Source organism: Macrobrachium nipponense, chromosome 21 (genome assembly GCF_015104395.2).
Source record: "Macrobrachium nipponense isolate FS-2020 chromosome 21, ASM1510439v2, whole genome shotgun sequence".
In the NCBI taxonomy this organism is placed as follows: domain Eukaryota; kingdom Metazoa; phylum Arthropoda; class Malacostraca; order Decapoda; family Palaemonidae; genus Macrobrachium; species Macrobrachium nipponense.
This window is the reverse complement of record NC_087212.1, coordinates 69,052,905-69,072,560: the sequence shown is the minus strand read 5'-3', so window position 1 is coordinate 69,072,560 and position 19,656 is coordinate 69,052,905. Positions and strand designations below refer to the sequence as shown.

Below are 19,656 nucleotides of genomic sequence, written 5' to 3'. Positions count from 1 at the left end.
AAATACATTGGACGCCCTGATCCCTATACCAGTAATACAAATAACTAATTATCCTAAAATACGCACACACATAGTACACGCACGCTTGACACTAATAAGAATATAGTTAAATGCCCAGGTTCATTCCATTATCCCAACAGTCCTTTACAACTTTAACATTGTATTTAAAATTAATATTTGCGATATTTTCAACATCACAGCAAAAGTTGAAATTCCTGTTTATATCCTCTTCCTAAGGGTAGTAAAAAAAGGATACATCTACCTATTCATTTGACGATGGGGATGCAAGGATGAAATTTGATATAAAAGGGGGGTCTGGATATATCAATCATTGAATTATAACCAGTTACATGCGCATCTGGATATATCTCTGAGAAAATGTTACATGGCAACTCAAGTAAACTCGCCGCGTGGAGTACGGCGGGATTTAAAAGAAAACGGAACGGACCACCAGCAAAATAAACAGTGTTGGTCAGGTACTCGTAGGAGTATGGTGCACGTTATCGTGCTTTCCGTCGTTTATAACTGTTATTGCGTTTTGTAGTGTTAATAATGTGCCGTTTCCTGTGATAAAAAATTTTACTATCCACGAGTGCGATTTTATTTCGGTGAAAGGAATTATTTCATCCGTAGAATTACTTGCGTGAAAGCAAATCTATCGAATAGCAATTAATAACCACTCGCAGAAATGGCGCGGATTACAGATAGCTAGAGTGAGTGATTATGGAAGGCGTTTGAAAAACAGGCTACCATCTCTTTAATTAAATCCACCCTCGCCAGCCAGACTAGATGTCTGCCATGCATCTTCAAGGGACGTTTTACATCCTGAACAAGCGATGCAAAGTTACCTTGACGAACGATGGAATCAGCTGGGAACCAGAGGGTACACCTGACTGTGAGTATAATCTCGAGCCATATTTCAAATTCCAGCAGAACCTCGTTGTCGTCATAAGTCATTTTTATGAATGAGCTGATATTATTGCTTCGGATATCCGTCAGGATGCTGAGTAGTAGTAGTGTCTGACTCGCTTTAAGGAAGGGAAATGTACGCCATAGCCTAGCATGCTGCAACTATAATGAAGCCTCAACCAGGATGCTTAGATATTCAGTTTAGTTTTGGCTTGTTACAATGGGATCTTGACGTTTGCTTAGGCGAAGCTGTCAAGATTGGACATTTATTCCTCTTATTTTTATATAATGAAGCGACGACATGTATCTTAGCTGGAAATTAGGCCAAGTTTTTTTTAATTTTTTTTCTTTACCACAGGCAACTTCAAAATGACGCTACTACCTAGTTACGGTTGTTGCAAGTATAGGTAGCGATAGCCTTCATGCGTAAGCACATGTGACTATTCATTATTATGCATTGTAATTTTTATTGTTGGTGTGGGGAATTAGGTATTGTTAAAGGAAAATGTGTATTTTTAATGGTGTGTAGTCTACCTTCGGGATTGCTCGGAAAACTAGTAACACATCAATATTACATCGAAAAGGCGTTTTAAGATTTCCTCTAATTTCTTCTAACAATTTAAAACTTTTTATTTATTTTTTTATGTTAACTCGTTGTCCCTCAGATGTTAAACACAATCAGCAGATATAATGAAATTACTTACGCCGCATTTTTTTCCGGCATTTGAGATTCTCCAAAAAGTACTATCACATGATTGCATTTTTTTTTTTTTTTTTTGCTCTGTCAACCGAGACCCTCTACCATTGTTTCCCTGGATCCGGCTCCCAACCATCCCCCCTCCCCCGAATAGGGCCTGGGGTGTTGAGTTTCGTCTTTCATCTCCTTCTTCCACCCCCTTTCATCTCCCCCCCCCCCTCCCCCCCTCCACCAACCGACGTGTGTTGAACAAGACGGGTGGAATGTTTCTCCTTCAAAACCTCATTGGCTGAAAGCAACCCCCTCCCCTACAGATTTTATTGGTGATCGCTCTCTCTCTCTCTCTCTCTCTCTCTCTCTCTCTCTCTCTCTCTCTCTCTCTCTGTTTACTTTTTATTGTGAATTTGCCAACGATGAAAATAATGTACGTTGAATATGGACAGTTGGTCGCTAGAATTCGGTGTAATGGTAATTCTAGGCAATAACTCCACACGGATTGCAAGGAGCGGTCCTGCAAATACGACAGGAATTGGGGCGTCCAATGCATTTCGCCGTGTTTATTATTAGCCCCTGGGGGTTGATTGCAGTCGACCCCCCAAAAATAACGGTAAATTCTTAATAAGGAACCCAGATACTATAGGAAACTATGATTTCGATTGTTATATTAGTCACGGCAGACCCAAAGGATAAAAAAAAAAAAAAAAAAAAAAACTAGCTTCGGAATGAGAGAGCTCAGACCGGAAAGCTAATATTGATCACACTTTTGAAAGGTGCTGCATGGACGCCATTGATTGATAATGTTAAGCTTTCATAGGTTACTGAAACCACTCAAATTCTGAGCATGGAAGAAACCCTTCGTCAGGATGATTGTTGTGAAAAGTTTAACAGAGTACATTTTTCTTCTTGTCATTACAAAGATGGGTGGTCTAGGTTAATTTATATACTATACTAAATTATGCCCATCTGAATGTTTGTGCAAACGTTTAGTTCTTTAATCGCTTATAATCCAGTTTGCAAAGTAACCTCCATTTGTGTTTAGCTAAAGGAGAATTGATTGGTTGCTAACATATATTTGTTTTTTTCATCAGGTACCATTTATATATGTGTGTATATATATACGTATATATATATATATATATATATATATATACTATATATATATATATATATATATATATATATATATATATATATATTTACTTTTTTTAAGAAGTGTCAAATGCTATTCTGAAATTTGATTGCTAGTTTAGTGAATAGTCTCCTTTTGATGAGAGACGTATATATATATATATAATATATATATATATATATATATATATATATATATATATATATATATATATGCATAGGTCTTAGAGTTTAAATATTCAAATTATAAATAATTTGAGAGATAAATATGCCTGAATTGACATCATTCTCTGTTTCAAAGAGAGAGAGAGAGAGAGAGAGATAAATTAATTTACGGTATAGCATGAGTAAAGGGCCACTCTTGAAGACAATTTATCGAGCGTCTTAGGAAAGGCGAAGGGTCAGCAAAACCCAACGAAACCTGAAAGATAGTTGGGCTCTCTGGTTATGGAGGCGGGGTTACTGGAGTGGAGTCTATAACTGGCGAAGACTGCTTACCCGGTCCCTGCATCTTGACTTTGACGATAATCCTTTGCCTGTTGACAAATTTGGGACAGCGTAGAAGCCCGTGTAAGTCATATTTTTACCTTCTGTGATTTGCGGGCTACTTTGGATTGAAAATGCAAGATGTGGGGACCCTTGGCTGTGCGGTGTATAAGGAGGCATATGCGCTAGCAAAACCCTCCCTGTTTTAGGGAATAGGCCTAAGCTCTACACACACACTCACAAGAACGATAGCATAGGCGACTGAGAACCGTATTTAGTTTTTTCTAGTAAGATGATTGGTAGATTATATTACTTGTTTGGATATAATTTTGTTCACAACTTTAGTTTAGTATCTATGGGTCTATAATTTTTACGCAGTACGCTCCCTTGTACACACATACACGTGTGTGTGTGTGTCACCATTAAGAATACATCTGGCAGGCAGCAGCAGCACCTTGCCATCCTTAGGCTGCGGCTTTATTATAGAAGATCTATAATATTGTAATGCCTATATCTGGGCTGTCTTTTTCCAGGGAATGACACGGCATGTTGTGGTGACCCCTGGCCTTTTCCCGAAGCTCTCGGTAGAAGATGCAACCCCCCCCCCCCTCTCTCTCTCTCTCTCTCTCTCTCTCTCTCTCTCTCTCTCTCTCTCTCTCTCTCTCCTAGGTTTTGTCATGCATATCAGACGCCATTTTAGCAATCCGCAGCGCTTGATTATACAGTAGTTATTGTCCTGTTTGGTTTGTGTGGATTTGCGTTGCTCGGTTTATAGAATATATTTAATATTGATATGTTTTAACTGTTGTTATTTGTTTACTTTGCTGTGAGAGTGACGGAGATGGGAGATTTTTTTTTTTTTGCTGACGGAATCCATGTTGGTTTCGGTGATAAGTATTTTTTTTCTTTTTTCTTTTTGTCTCCATGGGACAACCAGCTCCCTTAAAGGAGAAGGAATCCCTTTCAGAGAAACCAGTAAGAGGAGGGTCAATGTGCGGGTTGAGAGATCCAACTTTATTTTTGTTTGTGTGTGTGTGTATATATATATGTATATATACATATGTATATGTAGGTATATATAATGTTTAACTATATGTACATTTTCGCATTGACTCAAGAATTGTGAATGAACTTCTTGTGGTATAGAATTTTCACATACTTGTATATAATATGTAGGCCTACATACCACGAATAGAATGTTAGTGCTTCGTGCCTAGGGGATTTCCAAGTGTCCTGCAGTTTAATTATTATTAGTTTTGGTGTGTGTGTGTGTATTGGTCTTAAGACGAAGGGCCTTTCTTTATGTATACATCGCACGGGGGTAGTGCCGTCTGAGCACATCACTTGGTGCACTGTAGGCATTTCTCAGTGGGTCTTTGCAGTGGCCCTTCGGCCCCTTGCTGCAACGACTTTCACTGTTTTTTTATTATATATACCTCGGTTCATATTCTTTTTCTTCCATCGGGTTTTCCACCCTTTCTAACAATTGTTTTAGTGCAACTGCTTTGAGGTTTTCCTCCTGTTAGACTTTTAAAACATTCTTAATGTCAAGTTTCCCTTTAACGGTGAATGACCTCAGCGCTTGGCCTAAATTCTTTACTACGCTCTTCTTTCCTCGTGTAGGGAATAAGGGAGGACCTGAAGAGGAAAAGTATGTATAATCTTATAGTTGGTTCGGGAGACCGACACCGAGGTTCCTGCTATTATATCTCAACCTCCAACTTCAGCAGCAGCTGTTGACACTTGCAGAGACGCCCCTTCACTTTTTGTCCTTAAGGTTGTTTGGTTTTAACGCTCTCAAAGGTGTTCCCAGCTGGTGCGAATTCTGTCAACAATATCGGGATTCAGAGCCGTCGGGAGGTACGGTAGATTCATATCAACCCTGCATTTGATGTCTAGGCCCAGTCCCTTTCGACGCTCCTGATTGGCTGTTGATAAGCCAATCACAGGGCTGGAAACTCTCAGTCTCTCGAGAGAGTTCACATGGGTAGGATCTATGTTCCACTTCTCCTGACGTATCTAAAGAGAGGTGGAACGTACATCCTGCCCATGTGAACTCTCGAGAGAGACTGAGAGTTTCCAGCCTCGTCATTGGCTCATCAACAGCCAATCAGGAGCGTCGTAAGGGACTGGCCTAGACGTCAAATGCACGGTTGATGTGAATCTACTATAGTACAGTAAGTTCCAGAAGTGAAGCGACAAATCTCAGAATTGATCGTACTTCTTTAGAAACTCGTGGGGTTGCCAGTTAGTATATTTTATTCCAATTATTGTCATCCTATTTATCTGATAATACGTATCAGTGATCAACTGTATAAGCGCAGAAAATATTTTCCCAGTGAATGATCAATGTTAGTTCAATAATTGTTTATTAAAAGAAAAAAAAAAAGATTTTCCCCAAAGAAACGTCTGCGGCTCTCAAAGTGTGATATCAAGTGTTCACCATAGAGTGGCAGTATGGACAGAGTGCATAAGCATTGGCCTAATATTTGTAAATTAACTTTCTACTTTTATAGCGTTATATCGAAAGTTATTATGATTTCTTTTGATAAAGCACAGAGAAGTTTAGCATCTGATTAAATGAAATATAAGTAAGACACAAGTTGGTGTAAAAAAAAAAAAAAAAAAAAAAACGAAATCCAAGTTATATGCGCGTTTAGCATTGGTTACATGGTTAGGCCTATTTCAAGAATCAAGGAAATATATTTTCCAGCTGGTTAGTTAATAATTTCATCGAATTTCTCAATTGTGCAAATTTTTGCATGTGGAATTGCGTTCACGGTCGCACCAAACAAGTATTTTCGTAGGTTTCCACTTTTTTTTTTTCAGTGCATAAGTGAGACTATTCTTGTCCATACGACCCGGAGTGTGAATATGCTTGGCGAGCATTATTTTAATTCGAGTATCTCCTGTTATGCTCTCTCTCTCTCTCTCCTCTCTCTCTCTCTCGTCTCTCTCTCTCTCGTCTCAACTCTCTCTCTCTCTCTCAGGACCTTTTTATCTAGTCAGGAATAACCAGAGGTCTGTTTTAAGAATCTAGTACTAGGCCTATTGGTCATGCTCGGGTGCTTCTTTATACACACACACACACACACACACACACACACACACATATATATATTATATATATATATATATATATATATCCCCAAAAAACTCATACAATAATGCTTGACTGGATTGAACTGGTTACTGGTTGTCCGTGGAAATATGAATTTGGGTGATTTCACTCTCTTATGATACGCCCACTTACGCAAATTCAGTCTTAAATTTCACGGTTGAGATATGCTTCAAAGATTTGAGGTAAAAGGTTGAAGAGAAAAAGGTGGAGTTAGTATTGTTGGTAGAGGTAAAGGTAGAGGGGGGAGGGGTGGTTGGGGTCTGTCGTCTCCCTACTTTACCAGGTGGTGATATTACGGGCGTTCTGGTTGCTTACGATCGTCTTTCTTATTTTTTGTATAGCGAGTCTATTTCCCAGGTGCAAGGACAAGTCCTGGTATCGGTCCTCAAGGTTCTATCTTTGCCTAAATAACAGACAGTGGCCCTGCATTGTAAGCCTTGCAATGCCCGGAACTAGGCCTAGTCACCTGAAAGTAGCAGCAGCAGTTAGAGCCTTTCTCGAAGACGGTGTTTTATGCTCGGTCCTAGAAGCTAGAATCAGAACTAACAACCACACCCAACTTATCTATTGAATCTAGGTGCATTCATGGTTGATTATGTTTAATGTCGCGGAGATTTTCCCTTTACATTTTAATGATACTTGCATGGTTTTATGCATCTTCGCTAAAATAATTGATAATACACTATGATATTAAATATTTGTTTCCACATTGCTCGAAATATACATTTGTAATGTTGGTAATCCTGTGTTGAACGAGAATTTCAAATTGTTTCGTTTCTATAGTTTGAAGTAATTACTATACTTTAAAATAATTACTATTACTGTAATTGTTTCTTATGGTTGTTATAAATATCATAGATTCGATATTTGTGCATCATATGTTAACTTTATTTTGCTTGATAGAGCTTTCACTGTAGAAAAAAAAATGTTCAGCTACGAGTTGTAGTTGCCAGTTAGTGAATTTCGAACGAAATCCTCTGAAATTTGTCGCTTCAGTTTTGGAACTTACTGTACTACCTATGAGCTATGATTCTTTAGTCGAATATGGGACCTCTCCTAGATAGTGACCCCCCAAAGGCTTTAACCCAGTATCTATCCATAAACAAAGGGCTGTAAATATTATAAAGATAATGACTCCCGAGAAATATTAGTCCTCGATAACGATCCCTAGGAAATACAAATCCTAGATAAGACGACGAGACAGAAATATTCGTCGACTAGCTGTAACGACCGACGAGAAAGTTAGGTCCTAGTTAAAACCTAGTTAACGACCCTCGAGAAATATTAGTCCTAGTTAACGACCCTCGAGAAATATTCGTCCTAACTAACGACCCCAGAGAAATGTTCGTCCTGGCTAACTACCCCCGAGAAATATACGCCTCGTTAACGACCCTCGAGAAATGTTAGTCTTAGTTAACGACCCTCGAGAAATATTAGTCCTAGTTAACGACCCTCGAGAAATGTTAGTCCTAGTTAACGACCCTCGAGAAATATTAGTCCTAGTAACAACCCCGAGAAATATTAGTCCTAGCAAAAAGACCCTCGAGAAATATTAGTTGCCTAGTTAACGACCTCGAGAAAATTAGTCTAGTTACGACCTCGAGAAATATAGTCCTAGTTCACGACCCTCCCCGAGGAATATTAAGTCTAGTAAAGACCCTCGGGAGGAAATTAAATTAGGTTCCCCTTAGTTAACCGACCCTCGAGAAATATTAGTCCTAGTTAACAACCCTCGAGAAATATTAGTCCTAGTTAACGACCCTCGAGAAATATTAGTCCTAGTTAACAACCCTCGAGAAATATTAGTCCTAGTTAACAACCCTCGAGAAATATTAGTCCTTGTTAACGACCCTCAAGAAATATGTGTCCTAGCTACGACCCCAGAGAAATATTCGTCCTAGCTAACGACCCCAGAGAAATATTCGTCCTAGCTAACGACCCCAGAGAAATATTCGTCCTAGCTAACTACCCTCGAGAAATATTAGTCCTAGTTAACAACCCTCGAGAAATATTAGTCCTAGTTAACGACCCTCGAGAAATATGCGTCCTCGCTAACGACCCCAGAGAAATATTCATCCTAGCTAACGACCCCAGGGAAATATTCGTCCTAGCTAACGACCTCAGAGAAATATTCGTCCTAGTTAATGACCCCAGGGAAATATTCGTCCTAGCTAACGACCTCAGAGAAATATTCGTCCTAGTTAACGACCCCAGGGAAATATTCGTCTTAGCTAACGACTTCAGAGAAATATTCGTCCTAGCTAACGACCCCAGGGAAATATTCGTCCTAGCTAACGACCTCAGAGAAATATTCGTCCTAGCTAACGACAACAGGGAAATATTCGTCTTAGCTAACGACCCCAGAGAAATATTCGTCCTAGCTAACGACCTCAGGGAAATATTCGTCCTAGCTAACGACCCCAGGGAAATATTCGTCCTAGCTAATGACCCCAGGGAAATATTCGTCTTAGCTAACGACCCCAGAGAAAAGATCATCTAGCTACGACCCCAGAGAATATTCATCCTAGCTAACGCCTCACGAGGGGAAATTATTCGTGCCTATTACGACCCCAGGAAATATTCATCCTAGCTAACGCCCCACCCCAGGGGAAGATTCGTCCTAGCTAACGACTAGAGAAAATATTCGTTCCCTCCTAGCTAACGACCCTAGAGAAATATTCGTCCTAGCTAACGACCCCTAGAGAATAAATTCGTTTCCTGCTAATTCGAAGGAAATATTCGTCCTAGCTAACGACCCCAGGGAAATATTCGTCCTAGCTAACGACCCCAGAGAAATATTCGTTCTACCTAACGACCAGAGAAATATTCGTCTAGCTAACGGACCCCACCCCAGGAAATATTCGTCCTAGCTAAACGACCCCTAGAGAAATATTCGTCCCTAGCTAACGAACCTCGGGAAAATATTTCGTCCTAGCTAACGCCCCAGGGAAATAATTCGTCCTAGCTAACGAACCCGGGGAAATATTCGTCTTAGCTAACGACACCAGAAATATTGTCCGTAGCTAACGAACCCCATAGAAAATATTTTCATCCTAGCTAACGACCTCAGAGAAATATTCGTCCTAGTTAACGACCCCAGGGAAATATTCGTCCTAGCTAACGACCCCAGGGAAATATTCGTCCTAGCTAACGACCCTAGAGAAATATTCGTCCTAGCTAACGACCCCAGAGAAATATTCGTCCTAGCTAACGACCCCAGAGAAATATTCGTCCTAGCTAACGACCCCAGGGAAATATTCGTCCTAGCTAACGACCCCAGAGAAATATTCGTCCTAGCTAACGACCCCAGGGGAATATTCGTCCTAGCTAACGACCCCAGGGAAATATTCGTCCTAGTTAACGACCCCAGGGGAATATTCGTCCTAGCTAACGACCCCAGAGAAATATTCGTCCTAGCTAAAACGGACCCCAGAGATTTCGTCCCCTAGCTAAACCGACCCAGGGAAATATTCGTTCCTAGCTTAACGACCCCCGAGAAATATTTCGTCCAGCTAACGACCCAGGGAAAATATTCGTCCTTAGCTAGTCCTAGCTAAACGACCCAGGGAAATATTCGTCCTAGCTAACGACCCCAGGGAAATATTCGTCCTAGCTAACGACCCCAGGGAAATATTCGTCCTAGCTAACGACCCTAGGGAAATATTAGTCTTAGTTAACGACCCCCGGAAATCCCTGGGGGTACAGTATCGAAGAAAGATCCAATTTCTGTGACCAATTTCGCTCTATAGGAATCTTTAGTAGTCGAAATGTTTACGTAGGTTGTGACGGCAATCAGACTGTCAGCGAATCCATTCATCGAGTGACCCTTTGGAGAGAGAGAGAGAGAGAGAGAGAGAGATAGTATCACGCAAAGCTAATTGTGTAACCAACACGGAACTAATCGGTCTGCTGAAAATGGCCAATCATCTCTCTCTCTCTCTCTCTCTGGAATCTGGAGCATTGTCGTGGTTCCTTGTCGCTATACAATGCTCTATAACTGCTGATCATAACCTGCGTGTACCTGATCTAAAAGACCCCTTAGGGGGGAGTAGTGCATTCAGTGTGGTGCACGGTAGGCATTACGTAAGATTCCTTGCAGCGTCCCTAGCTGCAACTCCTTTCACCCCCGTTCATATTCTTTCTTCCATCTTACTCTCCGCTCTCTTCTAACAAATAATTCATAGTGAAACTGCCAGTCCGTTACGACGCTCCTGATTGGGTGTTGATAAGCCAATCACAGGGCTGGAAATTCTCAGTCTCGAGAGAGAGTTCACAATGGCAGAATGTATGTATGTTCCACCTCTCCTGAGGGATACGTCTTTCAAAAGTATCCCCCAGGAGAGGTGGAATATACATCCTGCCGATGTGAACACTCGAGAGAGAGACTGAGAGTTTCCAGCCCTGTGATTGGCTCATCAACAGCCAATCAGGAGCGTTGTAAGGGACTGGCCTAGAAAGCAGATGCACGGTTGATGTGAATCTACTACCTGATAGCCTATAGCACCTGGTCTTTGCCATGAATTTTACATTTGGATCTGACCGACATATGGGTGATCGGTTAAACTATGCTAATAATAATAATAGTAATAGTAACACCCGTATTGCTTGGCAGTTATAGGCTACGTTCCTTCCTGGAAGTTTGCAGTCAGTTCGTGCGGCTCGAAAGCGCCTCGTGTCAAGGTAGTCCAGTGCTTTTGGACCCTGTTTGTGTAGTAGTCAAGTTGCTTTCGAGGTTAGCTCTCACAAGTGCAGAGGATGTCGTGCACATGGAACTCCGGAAGACGTTCAGGCGAAAATGCAGTTCGTTATTAACCGTGATGCTGTTCTGGTATTTTAGTACATTTTTATACATTCATCTCTTTACTGGTTTATTTTTTCTTGTTTAATGAGTGGGATCTCTCACTCTCTCTTTTTTTTTTTTTTTTTTTTTTTTTTTTTTTTTTTTTTTTTTTTTTTTTTTTATTCCGTAATGGGCACCATATTCTTGGAAGCTTGAGTTTCAAGTCAGTGGTCCCTGTGGGCTTGTTATATATGAATATTTTCATCAACTGAGTAGTAATAATAACAATAATAATAATCCAACACTTGACTAACCCTTAGCCCTGGAATGACGACTTCAGTTCTTATATAATGATCTTGTCGTCTCCCTGTATCAGTCCATTAGTCTTCGAAGAGACAAAAGAGGCCGTTCCCGATGACGTCAGTATCGCTCGGTAGTGGGTCTTGCTATTCAAGGCCTTGTTCAAATGTCACAGGTAGGGAAAGGTTGAACTTTTCGATCTGGTTTTACGGCACGTTTCCCCCAAAATTGTATATACATGGCTTGTGCTGGAGAGAGAGAGAGAGAGAGAGAGAGAGAGAGAGAGAGAGAGAGAGAGAGAGAGAGAGAATTGTTCCTCAGCAATCTATTAAATTAGAGTTCGACTTGGTCATTCACTACGGGCCGAACAAGGGAAAAACAAGAAGTTGTTGGCTTAATACAACAACAACAACATAGTCATTCAGGAGATCTTGCTCTTGAAAACAATGCAGCTGACTTAGCTTTGCGTCTCAGTCATCCTCCACCCTCTTGTTGTTGTTATTGTTTTATTTATTTATTTTTTTAACAATGCAGCTGATTTAGGTTTAACGTCCCAATCCATTTTTGTCTTAGGATTCCAGATAAATGAAGCTTTTAGCGTTTTCCTACAAATGCAAACTATACTTAGATTAGTACTGACTTTTTCTCTTGGTCAGACATTTTCACATATATACTTGGACAGACATTTCCACATATAGCTATACTAACGATTCATTATCCAGTACGAGTCTTTGATCGTTGACGATTTTATACATTTACGTTGACTGTAACACATTTCAGCATCGTGAGAATGCTCGATCATTGCATACAGTCTTATACTTATGGTCTTATAAGGCCCCTCTGTTCAGATACGCAGGTCTCCTTATTTACCTAACGTCCTCTCTCTTTCCTTCCTTCCAGGTTTTCTGTATTAAACACCATTCTCACCTACCTATCCTCCATTCCTGTCGTGTATCCAAGCCTCTTTTTTTTACACTTGTGCTAACATATTAACTTCATTGCGTTACTACATTGCTCCGTTGCCAAGCAGGTTGATATTCATTGCTGTATCTTTCCAGTGCCCTTGTATCATCAGTTATCGTTCAACTCTGTTCTCTTCCAAACGCTTATACAAACTTTTAAACTGCCTCTGTAGTTTCTCTTCGCTGTCACCATTAAGCACCGTAAGGTGTTACTTTGGCCTGTTATCTACGCGTGACCTCCAAGGTGCTATAGTAAATTCACATCAGCCGTGCATCTGATGTCTAGGGCAGTACCCTACGACACTCCTGATTGGTTGTTGATAAGCAAATCACAGGGCTGGAAACTCGTAGTCTCTCTCGGGAGTTCACATAGACAGGATGTATGTTCCACCTCTCCTGAGGGATACTTATGAAATACGTATCCCTCAAGAGAGGTGGACTATACATCCTGCCTATGTGAACTCTCGAGAGAGACTGAGAGTTTCCAGCCCTATGATTTGCTTATCAACAGCCAATCAGGAGTGTCGTAAGGGACTGGCCTCGACATCAAATGCACGGTTGATGTGAATCTACTGTAGTACTATGTAAGCCACTCGGAGCTGACGCGTAGCTAAAAAGTCAAAGTAGCCCGCTCACCGTAATGAATGATTTGCAGATAGCAGCCCTTCTACCCTCGAAATCACGTCACTTCTTCCCAAGCAGTAAACCTGTACCGTTTTTCATGTACGAAGTGGCTGCAGAGAAATACGACAAAAGTCACTACCGCACGTATCCTTGAACTGCTGAATCAGTGACGAATCCTCTACACAGAAGACTATCACGGCCTCTTAACGGTTATTCAGAAGTCACACCAACATCTCAGTTTTGTTCCCTCTACCAAGTTATCTCAGACATTTCCTCACTATATTTTATTGTTCGCCATTCAAGAGTCGAATCAATGGGGTTAGTTTGAGATGTACTCCCAGGTGTCATAAGACACTGATTACAACGCTGCATTGATGTCTTACAGTTCAGCGCTAAAGTTACTGGTCATTTATTTTCAACAATGTAGGCAGTCTTTGGTAGACTGCACTCAAACACTGTCGGCCTGTTCATTACATGAAGAGTTGAGATTCCTGTAACGCCAGCCAGACATATTGTATGGGAGCAGGAAGAACTTATTAACCAACAAAAGATTCAAATGAAAAAAAAATATTAAGAAAACAATAGCCAATGCGGAGGGCTGTCTAGTATAAGCGTGTGGCGGCTTTATTGCCTCCCATATACTACACAGTAGGGCGGAAGTCTTCGTCGAAGTCAGGAGTACAAATGGACCCTTCGTTCGTTTATGTTTTTATTGATTAAATTTCCTGTTTGATGATGAATCTGGCGTATAGGTATATCATTTGCTTTATTATCAAAGGTGGTTTTGTGTTACGCTTATTAAATTCAACTGTTGTAGTTGTTCTTTGTGTATCATAGATTCTTATATTCACTGAGTATACTAACTCATTTTAAATTTTTCCTTAGAAACTCTCTCTCTCTCTCTCTCTCTCTCTCTCTCTCTCTCTCTCTCTCTCTCTCTCTCTCTCTCTCTCCGAGTTCTCAATTTTTTTTCACATTTTGTTTTTCAGTTTATTTTTTTATTTTCCAATTTTGTTGAAAGCATCATTGAGTAATAATATACCCTTGAACAATATTGAAGACAACGTTCTTAGTCGTTTAGGTTCCTTTAGAATTGCTTCTAAGAGTGCAATTAGAATATATATATATAGATAATATATATATAATATATATATATAGATAACTATTATTATATAATATATTAATATTAAATTTTGTTTCTCAGGTTCCAGTGGCCTTTGCTCGCCAAAGTAAGTTCAAGCTGTCCCATGAGAGAGAGAGAGAGAGAGAGAGATGCGATGAGGAGACGAGGAGACGATGAAGGAGAGAGAGAGGAGAGAGTTTTGCTATTTCCGGGGATCTCTTGCCCGCAAAGGGATGGTTGGTATCGCTTGGCGAATGTTAATTGCTGCTTGTTGCTTTCTTACGCATAGTTTGTGCCTCTCTGTACTGTAACGGGGTCCCACAGAGCTCACTGAAGGAAAAGGCCAGATGACGTTTCTTGATAGTGATCTTATATATATTCATGCCTGGCGGTAAAAGTGTTCTGTTACAACAGAATTCCATCTAATAAAAGGAGCCCATAAAACGCCAAAATATAGAAAGTTAGTACTACTTTTTTTTCAGAGAGGAGACAGTCTTTGAAATATAGTACTTTCTATATTTTGGCGTTTTTTATAGGCTCCTTTTATTATATATATATTATATATATATATATATATATATATATATATATATATATATATATATATATATAATGTTTGTGTGGTAGTAGTACTAGTAGTAGTAGTAGTAGTAGTAGTGATAGTGGTAGTAGTAAGAGAGAGGAAATTAATTTCTACCTCTTAACGTAGACTGTTCAGTGGGCCTTGGACGGACGGTAAATAAAAACTTATTCATGTATGAGCCGGTATCCCTTTATGGAAGAGAAGTGTGGATATTGAATGCAGACGAGAGAAAGATTGAAGAATGTGAGGTTAATCATAATTTGTATATGTGACGGAATTAGAAATGAACGCTTGAGAAGTGTGAAGATCTTTTGATGCAAGGAAAAGTTTAGTATAGGTGAGGTGATGGGGAAATGTTATAACCGAGAGGGATCAGTCGTGTAGAAAGAATGGAGGACGGTGTGTTGGTGAAGTATTTTGAGGAAAACCGATTAGTAAACCTAGAAAGTGATGGGCAGATGGCGCAGAAGGAGTTTTGAAAAAAAAAAAAGTTCAGTAATCATCAAGTATGAGTGTTTGCAAGCAAGATAGAGGTGAGTGGCACAGTGTTTGTAGGGAAGACGGTTTGACGAGATGCTGATTAGCTTTCCGTTAATATAATAATTCCATATTCTGTCAGTTGGGGACTCCACATTTTTTCAAATGAGGCCACTATGTCATCAATAATCGTATTGAGGTCTATTTTCCTTTCAAAAACTGCCAGATATCATCAGTTACCTATGCAGGCACTAGGGTGCTACTTTCTCCAATCTAAAGCTGCTGACAACGCTTCTTTAGCTAAGAAATAAAAACGCTCGGTAATTCCATAGTCAACCACTAAGGCTACCAGTTTAACCAAATATGAAACCACCACGACATTCTTTGGTTTTGGTCCACCTTAGTGGTTTTCCTTTATGCGCCGAAGAATTCCGTCTTTATTATGCCCTCATGTTGACTAAAAACGAACGTGTGTAATAATATCTTTACGACCAATCACCCCTTTTCCAAGATCTTATACAGTGTAGGCCTAAGGTTCGCCGGTTTCCGTTGTTAAGAGAACTGTAGCAACGCATAGCCTGTATTTCCCGTCTTGAGAAGGACAGTTGTGAGACAGTATAAATGATTAATCTGCGATCATTGTTTTTTTTATCGTAGAAATTTTAATTTTTACAGTATGAAGAATTGATTTATTGTTATTAATTGACATCGTAGAGCAGTGCTTTTTATCACGGTGGAACAACTTCGCAAAATGAAAGTAACAACATTATAATGTCCTATAAGTTTCTTGGAACTTGTTTACACACGAAGTTTCCCACTTACGTCAGTGTTCCTCTTCATTGCTCAACCCGCGGAAACGGCCACTTGAAGGCAAATCTGCCAGGCCACGTTTCATTGTGCAATAGTACGAGGTTCGGGTCTCACTTTAGTTTGGTAAGAGTTAACTGGTCAACTGCTGTAAAGTCCTTCCTTATACAGTACACGATTTCCCCTGTGCGGCTGCCCCCACCTCATTCGACGAGTTGGATGATGTATAGGAAATTTTGGTAGTTGCTTTTGAATTTCGCGCTTGGTGGCGATTAATGTATTGCTTCAAATTTAATCCTTATTATTATTATTATTTTTTTTTTTTTTTTATCACAGTCCTCCAAATCGACTGGGTGGTATTTATAGTGTGGGGTTCCGGGTTGTATCCTGCCTCCTTAGGAGTCCATCACTTTTCTTACTATGTGCGCCGTTTCTAGGATCACACTCTTCTGTATGAGTCCTGGAGCTACTTCAGCCTCTAGTTTTTCTAGATTCCTTTTCAGGGATCTTGGGATCGTGCTTAGTGTTCCTATGATTATGGCTACAATTTTACTGGCATATCCCATATCCTTCTTATTTCTATTTTCAGATCTTGATACTTATGTGGCGCCGTGGCAGAGTGGGTTAGGTCGTCAATGGTCTGGTTAAGCAACATTGAGGCTGGTCAGTCATTGGATGGGTGACCGCTCTCCTCGGCGTTGATTCCTTGGGAAAGGATCTTTACCATAATTTCCTCAGTCTACTCAGCTGTAAATGAGTACCTATCCCTGATGGGGTAGGGTCCAGCTACGGGTTAAATAGCAAAACTCAGCAATGATGTTAAGAAATGAAGGAATAAACGACAACGACGTAAATGGAACCTCTGGCAACAGAGGAGCTTCGTCCGGCAGCCAGGTATTCAACCCAATTGAAGGGGTAGACGGTCAGGTACTTGGAGGTCGTCATCCAGCAACTGACCACCACAACGACAGTAACCAACAGCCTGAGATTATTATTATTATTATTATTATTATTATTATTATTATTATTATTATTATTATTATTATATATTGGAGAAGCAAATCTACAGTTATGTATAGCCTATGTACATAACTGTGGATATTTTTTCTCCATTTCAAGACTCATGCTACTAATACTACTGCTATTATTATTATTATTATTATTATTATTATTCTTCGTGTGAATTTGGCTATGAATAACACGGTGGCCATTGTAAAAGACTGGTTCTGTCATTTTATGTATTGTCTGACCCTTGAGGATGCGTTTGGCAATGTCTAGACTTTAACTCTTCATGCATAATAAATATCAGTTAACCTTGTAATGCATTGTAATGGAATTATTACACTAACTGATATTGATATTGACGGTAAAACGTTAATGCTAACGAGAATAATGGACTATTAACTAGTGTGACTTCATTTCCCCTTCGAGAACTAGCCAGCTGCAAAGCTAGGTGGACTTTCCTATAGATACAGAACTGTATGCGTGACGTAGTTACATTTTAAGAAGTTTGAGGCGACTTGTACGCACACAGTCAGAGGAAACAAGTCAAACGGATATCCTGAGTCCCTTTTTATTATTATTATTATTATTTTTTTTTATTTAGAATTATACTGTTGTCAAAAGCGATAACTCGCGTATTCTTAATTTCTGTCGTGTTTCCCTGAACTTTCGACGCTTAGCTTACTCTCTTGGGCTTGGCTAAACAGAAACTGATCATTTCATCATGTAAGAACGACAGTTTAATTTAATTTAACTTAATATTATATGTATTATATGTATTCTAAGTATCTTTTCTCAGTCAGCTTTGAAGTTGTGACGCTTTCTACGAATAATGTATCTGGCAAAAAATGAAGTGTGTCACCGTAGCCTTTCTCATGCGTATTTTTGTTTCCTGCTTGACTTTTGCTTGAAGCAAAATGTCGCAGATGTAGGACAGCATGTTTTGCGTAAACGCCACATGAGGTGCCAGTTATGCAATTGCTCAAAAGTCGTCTCAGGGTAGCCGGAAATTACGTTTACAAAAGTAAGCTATAGTAGATTCACATCAACCGTGCATTTGATGTCTAGGCCAGTCCCTTACGATGCTCCTGAATGGATGTTGATAAGCCAATCACAGGGCTGGAAACGCTCAGTCTATCGAGAGAGTTCACATAGGCAGGATGCATCTTCCACCGCTCCTGAGGGATACGTCTTTTAAAAGTATCCCTCAGGAGAGGTACACATATACATCCTGCCTATGTGAACTCTCGAGAGAGACTGAGAGTTTCCAGCCCTGTGATTGGCTTATCAACAGCCAATCAGGAGTGCCGTAAGGGACTGGCCTAGACATGAAATGCGCGACTGATATGAATCTACTATAGTACATTGAGCACCAAGACTAAAGACATCAAAATACTACCGGCTGAAGTGAAGATCATACGAGAAGAGAGCAGGTTTGAAAAAAAAAATTAAAAACACTTCTGACGAGAAAACTCTAAAAGACAATTATAAGATTTAAGAAGCACCTTCATTTGAAAACGTACAATAATCATCCCTCTGGAGAGCTGTACATAAAACCAAACAATGTGACACAAAATGAAGTTAATGACAACACAGCGGTGAATGTAATCACATATTTAGAGGAAACAAAAAAATTCTTACCTGTTAATTATTTAGAGGAAACAAAAAAAAAAAGTCTTACTGGGTAAGAAATGGACATTAATCATAGTGTTCTTTTGCAGAAAGGATACAAATGGAATAATGCCATCAGAGGGAAATGTTGTCTTATGTCACTAGAATTGAGTGCAATGGATATATATAATTAGGTGAACATTCTAGAATGTTTGTGGAGGTGAATGTTGATGATGCAAAAGTGAGATTACAACATAAAATAATGGAAAGCTATGAGGGGCTGGAAAGAGTACAAGTGATGATAATGTGATTGAGTGGCTGACTGTGTCTGCTAAGGCTTGTCTGGAAGAGGGAAAAGTGCCTAAGGATTGGGTGAGAATTCATTGTTCTGTCAGATGTAGTATATATGTGTAAGAATGACATAGGTTATTAAGTGTACAAAGTAAGGGGCATGGTTTTGTTTGATTGACAGTAACACAGAGAAGAGAATGTCTTGATAAGTGTCGAGCAATGTGGGTTTTAGACAGGGAGGGAGAGTGTGTATCAAGTGTTTGTCAGAGGACAGGTGTAAGTTAAGCAATCTCAACCTGCAGATGTGTTCTTTCGTGACATCTATCAGCAGCCACATCATTTCCGTCGTGATCGTAGGTTCGAATCCCACCTGGAGAGGTAGGAGTTTCTCCATATTTATATTTCCTCGTCCAGAATCAATGCTTAGAGAATTAAGCGTAGTTATAAAAAAAAAGTTAAGACATCTTTGTGGCTTAATGATAGTTAGTCATAAATTTCTTACAGCATTAATTATGCTTCATTATATACTGCATAGAAGAAGCGTGCAGTCAGCGAATAAGAGAATATGAGGCACGGTACGAGGTCGCCTAATTGATAAAATGTTAATATTGTCGGTGTTTATCATCACCGTTATCCGCTCAGTAAACCACAAAATGTATAGGTAAATATGTTAAGGGCAGTAGCGGTTTAAATTTGCTGGGATAGCTGGTGACTGCCTCAGGTCTATACGGTTTACTGTCCAGTGTTGTTTTCTA

General features: G+C 39.8%; 1 protein-coding gene across 2 annotated transcripts in view; it reads left to right on the top strand.

Annotated features, from left to right (window-relative positions):
* The first annotated feature begins 459 nt into the window (after window positions 1-459).
* The window catches only part of LOC135198126 (ceramide kinase-like), a 91,903-nt gene continuing 72,706 nt past the window's right edge, over window positions 460-19,656 (top strand). The window contains exon 1 of one of the 2 annotated variants that reach the window (XM_064225598.1): window positions 460-895. In XM_064225598.1, the coding sequence (XP_064081668.1) occupies window positions 790-895 (106 nt within the window). In that variant the 5' untranslated portion in view covers window positions 460-789. Of the gene's footprint in view, window positions 896-5,381; window positions 5,398-19,656 lie in introns of those variants that run through there. The other variant, XM_064225599.1, reaches the window with a different exon arrangement.